Source organism: Acipenser ruthenus, chromosome 42 (assembly GCF_902713425.1).
Source record: "Acipenser ruthenus chromosome 42, fAciRut3.2 maternal haplotype, whole genome shotgun sequence".
Lineage (NCBI taxonomy): Eukaryota > Metazoa > Chordata > Actinopteri > Acipenseriformes > Acipenseridae > Acipenser > Acipenser ruthenus.
The window spans coordinates 5498710-5507650 of NC_081230.1; the positions used below are offsets into that span (position 1 = coordinate 5498710).

At 46.8% G+C, this 8941-nt stretch overlaps 1 protein-coding gene across 2 annotated transcripts in view; it reads left to right on the forward strand.

Annotated features, from left to right (window-relative positions):
• Positions 1-6701, forward strand: part of LOC117966977 (complement C1q-like protein 4) — a 43830-nt gene extending 37129 nt beyond the window's left edge. For both annotated transcript variants that reach the window (XM_059011721.1, XM_034913984.2), the window contains one exon: positions 3908-6701. In XM_059011721.1, the coding sequence (XP_058867704.1) occupies positions 3908-4087 (180 nt within the window). In that variant the 3' untranslated portion in view covers positions 4088-6701. The remainder of the gene's footprint in view (positions 1-3907) is intronic.
• The last annotated feature ends 2240 nt before the right edge of the window (positions 6702-8941 follow it).

The following is an 8941-nucleotide window of genomic DNA, read 5'->3' on the forward strand; positions in this document are numbered from 1 at the left end:
AACTGTATAAATGGGTAATTGTATGTAAAAATAATCTGATATCTTGTAATAATTGTAAGTCGCCCTGGATAAGGGCATCTGCTAAGAAATAAATAATAATAATAATAATAATACTGTATCAAACCAAAGGGAGGACTGCATTTTCACAGATGGCAGTGTTTGTCTGAATATAAGGAGGTGTGACCCTTTGCACATGTTATGTATTAAGTGGTGTGTAATGCCGTTCATTGGGTGTAAGATATTAAATAGGAAACAAGTGCTGTACCACCATTCTGCCAACACTTCTAGTAAGTGACTCAATCCCATGTAAATTCTCTAAGGGCCTGGTACAGCCAGGGTCCTGTTTTAATGAGTGACTCAATCCCATGTAAATTCTCTAAGGGCCTGGTACAGCCAGGGTCCTGTTTTAATAAGTGACTCAATCCCATGTAAATTCTCTAAGGGACTGGTAGAGCCAGGGTCCTGTTTTAATAAATGACTCAATCCCATGTAAGTTCTCTAAGGGACTGGTAGAGCCAGGGTCCTGTTTTAATAAGTGACTCAATCCCATGTAAATTCTCTAAGGGACTGGTAGAGCCAGGGTCCTGTTTTAATAAGTGACTCAATCCCATGTAAGTTCTCTAAGGGCCTGGTAGAGCCAGGGTCCTGTTTTATCATGTGTGTCGCCATGCCTCTATACAATTTTGACAGGAGGAATTTTGTTCCGCTAACAAACGGCTAAAGGTTGTGATTGCGCTGATTTATCGCTGGTTTTCTGAATGGACGCGGTCCTTGCTTTCTGTTGCCGCTAGCAACAGGCTGCCCTGTGTGAAATATCACAGTAGGAAAATAAGTCATAAATGTCTCCCTGTAATTAACATTTAAAAAACGTCACTTAGTCGTAACGCTTAATCAGCTGTGCCAATTTACAACTGGGCTGTGATTTATGAGGAAGGCTGTCGGGAGGTTTGTAAAAAAAACTGCAGAGGGAGAATAAGATAGGTGAGGCAGAGAGGGCTCTGTTATTCTCCCTTTTCCAATATCTCCCTCCCTCTCCCCACCCTGACCGAGGGAGTGGAGCTCACACTAGCCCTGCACTCCGTCCTGAGCTCAATATCTCCCACCCTCCCTCTCCCCACCCTGACTGAGGGAGTGGAGCTCACACTAGCCCTGCACTCCGTCCTGAGCTCAATATCAACCACCCTCCCTCTCCCCACCCTGATCGAGGGAGAGGAGCTCACACTAGCCCTGCACTCCGTCCTGAGCTCAATATCTCCCTCCCTCCCTCTCCCCACCCTGACCGAGGGAGAGGAGCTCACACTAGCCCTGCACTCCGTCCTGAGCTCAATATCTCCCTCCCTCCCTCTCCCCACCCTGACCGAGGGAGAGGAGCTCACACTAGCCCTGCACTCCGTCCTGAGCTCAATATCTCCCACCCTCCCTCTCTCCACCCTGACCGAGGGAGAGGAGCTCACACTAGCCCTGCACTCCGTCCTGAGCTCAATATCTCCCTCCCTCCCTCCCTCCCTCTCCCCACCCCCTGACGGAGGGAGAGGAGCTCACACTAGCCCTGCATCCCATCCTGGGCTTCAGGTTTCTAAGGTATATCATAGAAATGGAGTTCAATCAGGCCCTTATTAAATATGCTTTAAACAGATGGCAGTTATAACAGCATGAATACGTCTCAACTGAACTGTGGGTTTCTATTAGGATTGTTTCATGTTTATCTATAGGGGCGGGACATTGTATTTTACAGGGGTCTGATTATTTTAATAATATTCTTCATTGAGGGTAGTTCTAAAACCCAGAACTGGTTGTGATTTTCTAGCCCTGCAATAATGTGCAGTATCAAGGGCAAGAGTTGCACAAGGAAAGCTACACTGATATGATGCTGCAGTTGGTAGAATGGTCACATTTTGACACTAATAATTCATGGCAGTACCATAGAATACATCATTTGTAATATTTGTTGCCATTGTGTTCAAATGCTTCTGCCAGCTTGGGTTTCCTCAGGGTAATACACTGAGATTACAATCAGAGCCAAATGGTATTTTGTTGCTTTTTTGTAAGGTCTTTCCAGACTGTCTGCTATCTTTACTCGTCTGTCCCTCTCTCCCCCTCCTTCTCTCCTCCCCTACCTCTCTCTCCTGCATTCACTCTCTTTTAATTACCTCTCCCCATCTTTCTCTCTTTTGTCTATCCCCTACCTCTCCCTCCCCTCTATGCCTCCTCTCTCTCTCAATTTTCAATTCAAAGGTGCTTTATTGGCATGACAGACATCAGCAGTATTGCCAAAGCAATTACATCACTCATTATAACAATATATTTACAATAACAATAAAAATAACAATGATGATAATGATGATCTTAATAACAATAACAATGACCACTAGTATATAGAATGCAGCACAAAGTAGTGGTAGAAAGTAATGACCCCCGTGCAGAGTGTTCACTGTGCGTCCCTCGGGTTGTGGCAGGCTGCTACAGATTGGGCAGCCAGTGGGGTTGTGTGTCCCTCTCCCAGTAGGACTGCCAGTTTAGTAATTTTTTTAAGGAATTTGTTCCTTGTTTGGGAGTATTTCTCACAGTGTAGGAGAGAGTGCATCTCTGTCTCGGCCTCTCTTGTCTCACAGTGACCACAGAGCCTGTTCTCTCTGGCCAGCCAGGTCTGCCTGTGTCGGCTTTTTTCAATGGCCAGGTTGTGGTCACTGAGTCTGTACTTGGTCAGGATCTGCCTCTGCTTTGTATCTCTGACAGTGAAGAGATATTTTCTACAGTAAAGTCTCTTTTTAGGGTCCGATAGCAATCAAATTTATTTTGGGTTTTTGTTTCTTTGTCCCAATGTTCCACATAGGAGCTTTTGATTTGTTTTACAGTTTGGTTGACTGATTGTCAGTGTTTTAGCAGTGTTGTCCTGAAGCTGGTTAGTGTTAGTGTAGTGAGCTTCAGGACCAGCTGGCTGAGGGGACTCTTTTCTGGGCTGAGCTCTTGGGTAAGCAGGGTCTTGTACTGGTGGGAGTATGGCTCACTTTTGTTTAGATGCATCCAGAATGTTAGTGCTCTTTTTTGCATGCTGCATGCATGGTTTGGTGTTTTTCGCTGTACCTGTAATATGCTTTTGCAGAATTCAGCACGCAGGGTTTCTACTGGATGTTTATCCCATTTTGTGTAGTCTTGTTGACTGACTGGACCCCCCCTCACTTCCAAATAGCACAATGGGCTGGATAACACTGTCAAATATTTTTAGCCACATTCTGACAGGTAGATTTATTATATAAAGCCTCCTTTTGATGGCATAAAAAGCTCTGCAGGCTTTTTCTTTTAGTGCATTCACTGCCAGGTTAAAGCTCCCTGACGCACTGATGGTCAGGCCTAGGTATGTATATTGTGTGGTGTGTTCTAGGGTGTGTTGTGTAGAGTGAAGTGGGACCTGCTTCTTTGACATCTGGCCTTTTTTTGGAAGTTCATAATTTTGGTATTTTTCATGTTTAGTGTCAGGGCCCAGGTCTGACAGTACTGCTCTAGCAGTGACAGGCTCTGCTATAACCCCTGTTTAGTGGGTGACAGCAGGACCAGGTCACCTGTGAAGAGCAGGAATTTAATTTATTTTGTGTGTAGAGTGAGACCTCTCTCTCTCTCTCTGCAGGTCTATCCCCTCCCTCCCTAACTCCCTCCCTCCCTCTCCCTACCCTCTATGCCTCCTCTCTTTCTCTCTCTCTCACTCTGCAGGTCTATCCCCTCCCTCTCCCTACCCTCTATGCCTCCTCTCTCTCTGTGCAGGTCTATCCCCTCCCTAACCCTTCCATCTATGCCTCTTCTCTCTCACCACCACTCTCTGTCTCTCTCTCACCCCCACTCTCTGTCTCTGTGCAGGTCTATCTGCTCCCTCTCTCTTACCCTCTCTCTCTCTCTGTCTCTCTCTGTGCAGGTCAGGGCCAGTGCTATCGCACAGGATGCTGATCAGAACTATGACTACGCCTCCAACAGCGTCATCTTGCACCTGGATGTGGGCGACGAGGTTTGTGTACAGCTGGACGGGGGCAAAGTGCATGGGGGCAACACCAACAAGTACAGCACCTTCTCTGGCTTCCTGATCTACCCAGACTGAGAGTGCCCCCCCCTGCTGGACACTCCGGACATTACAACACCATCCAGAAAAGCAGGCAGGGGAGCAGCAGTGTGCACCGGGCAAGCAAACTGAACTGGACTTGAATCAACTTCACTGGAATGAACTGGGTTGGATTGGATTGGACTGGTTGAATTGGGCTGGGAGTGGGGGGGCATGATACCTTTAATACCCTGATAAATTGTCCCTTTTTAAAGTATTAAGCTATATAATACCATTTTCTCTGTACTCTATTGAACAAGCTGGCTATTTTAATCCCCAGTATACTATTGAATTCTCTGTACTAGACTGTATTGAATTAACTGGCTCTCAGATCCCCAGTACTGAGTACGCTGTACTATATTTTAGAAAAGTTTATTTCTATATTATGAACAATATTTATCTAATACAACATGAGAGGATTTTATGAAAAAAAATATTGAAAACTATAGACTGAAAACATCTATCTTATTTCTAAGTATTTTTACCCCTAATTGTGGTTTATTTGAATTGTCCTCCCCTTAACCAGGAAGCTATTTGGTATCTTTCCAAGCCTGCCCAGCTTGTGATTCCCTGTGACCTGGCAGCCGAGCTCTCATTTACAGGCAGCAGTTTTCCTTGTAATCTTTATTTCACCTCCCCGAGTCCAACGCCGCCCTGGAAGATCACAGCAAGCATGAAACCCGAGGGTGAGAGAGAACAGTCTGATGGCATGGTTCTTACAAACACCTGTTAACATTATCAAGGAGCACAAGTGTTATCATACATTGAATTCCCTGCCTCTCACTTCCCCAGTACTCAGTCTCTACACAATATTAATGTGTTGTCCTATTTTTTGGCTTATGTTTCACCCTTCCGATAAAAACAAAGCAAACTTAAAATTGAAAAATTGCCAATTTTGCCAGCTGTTGCGATGCTTTTTTTAATAAAATCTATTTGATTGGTACCCTAGAACAAGCTGTAAGAGAGGGTTACCCTATATGAATCCTGGTGTTGAATGGAATGTAAGGTTAGCCTGTACCTGAACACACAGCCACCAAAAGCGCTTTATAAAACACAAATGGTGTTCATTGAACAAGGGTCTTCCATTGAACCAGACCTGACCCCATCTCACTGTAATGCATGATTATGTTCCAAACAAAGACCCCTGCAATGTTAATGTCCCCACTTGCAATATTGAAGGTCTTTTGGGAGATCTGTGTGTGTCAAGTTGTGATCTGCCCTAAATGTGGTTTTATACTGGAGTCAATGTTTCAAAACTGCCTTATCACACATTCCATTGTATTACAATGTTATTACATAGTGACTTCAACCAAGCACACCACTGCATCTGTACAGAGGTGTGCTTATTATATTGTTATTAACACATACCGTACTTAGATCTGTTTCATGAATAGCAGTCTATAATAATACAGTGACATTTATTAAACACAGATTGATTGATTGTGTCTGAGTTTTCAAACAATCTATGTGTGTGTCTGGAGTGGTTTGCCTCATGAAATGATTGTAAGTAAAACCTGTCTAATCCAGCCCCTCTACAAACTAGCATTCTGTATGGGTCCTGACCAGATCTCAGTTACAATGAAGGTGTGATCCTCTATACAATCCAGAAGCTGTCTATTCTGGACTCCGGCATGATTTGTAAGTCTTGCCTGCCTAAAATCAATGTGAATCAATGTAAGTCATGCTAGTTTATAATCAAGTATGTTGCGTATATATGCACATGTCCCATGTGTTTGATGCATCTACAGTAAAATCCTTGTTCACATAAAGGAGACAGTAAAATGAGTACAATCCTTGAATAACAGGGTTTAACTGGACACTACTGCAACAGCATGTAATGTAATAGAGATTTTCAAAGTCTTCAGATAGTTTGACATTTATATCCTTTTTTAGGTCTTGTAATAGATTCACAGTACCTCTGTAAACCAGCACACTATCATCCAGCACAGTTTTCCAATCCCAAGCGATGAAGGGTTAGACAAGTTTACTGTTCTCAAATTGAGGTTAGTGGCTCACCTGGTAAAGGCACAGCTGCAGGTTGTGCAGGGGACATACAGTCAGGGGAGCTCTGGTTCGCGTGTGCGAAGTTGCTGGTCTTTGCTAGGGACTCCATAGGGAGCGTCGCATTGGCTCTAGCGTTCCCGTGGGCTAGAGATGCAAAATCAACAGGCACCTTTTCTCCTCGTCACGCTACAGCAAATCCTGGCCAGGTGCCCAGAGAGCTCTGAGCAGACACCTGCAGGATTGGCCTTTGTCCTCCAGAAGCCGATAGCTCACTACATCGGCTCTCAAGTTCCTGGGTGTAAGAGGAAGCTGGCTTGGTCGTGGGATCGGAGGACTCCCACTGAACCTGTGTGGGGAATTGCTGCGGTGAGGAGAAAAATAATTGGGCATTCCAAATTGGGGAGAGAATCAGGGGGTAATATAAATAAAAAAAAATAAAAATTAAGTTAGCACTGCCTCGTTCTTGTCACTGGGGTCCAGTTTTGCTCCAGAATAGCTGGGTCTGTGGTCAGTTCACAGGAAATGCATGATAATGACAATAAGATATAACAACCCTGTATCAAAAAATAAAGTTCTCAACTATAAATTACAGTCTGATTAAAATAAACGTGACGCATGATTGCTTACTGTTCTTTTCACTTTCGGCTTTGTTTTTGATTTTCATATTAATACAACAATAAACCACTACTTTTAAATCATAATACGTTCACCCGTTCAAAACAAACAATGCATTTTATCAGCAGGGCTTTGCCCCGCCCCCTTTTATTATGTGGCCCCAATGGCCACCTCCCCCCTTAGTCCCAAAGTCCCAGTTAATGTTCCAGCCCAGGAACAGGGGCAGCAATTGGTCCATGGGTGGCAGCCATGGTGGAAGGTCCTCCTCCCATGCCAACACTAACAGCGGCCAGGCTGACTCCTCCTATCCCCCTTCTCCGTAGCCGGCAGCCCTAGGCGGTGCAGGCTCTGCAGTCCTATGCGGTGCAGGCTCTGCAGTCCTAGGCGGTGCAGGCTCTGCAGTCCTATGCGGTGCAGGCTCTGCAGTCCTAGGCGGTGCAGGCTCTGCAGTCCTAGGCGGTGCAGGCTCTGCAGTCCTAGGCGGTGCAGGATCTGCAGTCCTAGGCGGTGCAGGCTCTGCAGTCCTATGCGGTGCAGGCTCTGCAGCCCTAGGCGGTGCAGGCTCAGCAGTCCTATGCATTGCAGGCTCTGCAGTCCTAGGCGGTGCAGGCTCAGCAGTCCTATGCATTGCAGGCTCTGCAGTCCTAGGCGGTGCAGGCTCTGCAGTCCTAGGTGGTGCAGGCTCTGCAGTCCTAGGTGGTGCAGGCTCTGCAGTCCTAGGCGGTGCAGGCTCAGCAGCCCTAGGCGGTGCAGGCTCAGCAGTCCTATGCATTGCAGACTCTGCAGTCCTAGGCGGTGCAGGCTTAGCAGTCCTAGGCGGTGCAGGCTCAGCAGTCCTATGCATTGCAGGCTCTGCAGTCCTAGGCGGTGCAGGCTCTGCAGTCCTAGGCGGTGCAGGCTCAGCAGTCCTATGCGGTGCAGGCTCAGCAGTCCTAGGCGGTGCAGGACAGGGCAGGAACGGTCCCTACGAAGGTGACGGCAGCAGCAGACCCTCGGGAGGCGATGCGAGGATGGCAGCCTCCGGCCAAGAAGGCAGCAGCAGGAGCTCCACTTCTCACCCTGGTGATGGAGGTGGGAGCAGCATGTAGTCTCCCTCTAGTGGTGAAGGTGGGAGTGGCAGGTATTCCTCCCATGGCGGTGGAGGTGGAGGTGGGAGTGGCAGGTAGTCCCCTGCTTGGGCTGTGGATGCTCGTCCTCCCCCCTCTTGGGCGATGGACCCTTGGGCTCCCCCCTCTTGGGCGATGGACGCTCGGGCTCCTCCCACTCCAGGTCCATGTCTTCGTAGACCTCCAGGCACCTGTCCTCCTCATGCCCATAGCACAGGCAGTTTGTGCACCACTCCAGGTCTGTGTCCCAGTCCTCTTCCCGCTCGTGGCAGTTGGCCTCCACATGCCCATACTCCATGCAAATGGAGCACATTGCTGCACCAGCCCAGGCCAACTGGAACTGCTCCACCTCCCAGCGCTCTCGTTGGATCTAGACGGCCACCTTATTCATCACGTTCAAGGCCTCCTCTAGAGCAGGGTACTTCCCTCGGACCTCCGGCGGTAGCTGGACAAAGTCCCCAGTTGTTTTCTCCCCTCCGTTTTCAGCCACTGGAGGGTGCTGGGGTCAAAAAGCCATTTTCCAGCTACCTCCATCCTCTCTTCACTCACAAAAAAAAATCCTTTTCTTCAAAAAGTATTTCCAAAAAAAAAAAACAGGTAGAATCCCACCCTGGACACCACGTGACAGGGTAGCTGAAGGTTGACATTCCCAGACCAGACAGCTGACAGAGACAACAAAAGGCGCTCTCGGCACCGTATTTATTCACAAATAAAAATAAAATAAATATTTGAACAAAAAACAATGCTCACAGAGCAAAATAAAACGTTTAACAAAAACAGGTCTTGAATACAAAACACACACGTAAACAAATACCGTGCTAGTCTGCCCAGCACGAGTAGATACTGCTTACTGTTCTTTTCACTTTCTGTTTTGTTTTTGATTGTGATTTTCTTTGGTCACTCTCGTTCTCTTCCCCTGAACACCCATCCTGAGCACAGAAGCTGCTGGATTTTATACATGTGACCATCTCCGAATCAACAATAAATCTGTGATCTGATTCAAGCATTCAAAATCCCAAAATCCTAAAAGGTATTGACAATGTCGACCCAGGGGACTTTTTCAACCTGAAAAAAGAAACAAGGACCAGGGGTCACAAATGGAGATTAGATAAAGGGGGATTCAGAGCAG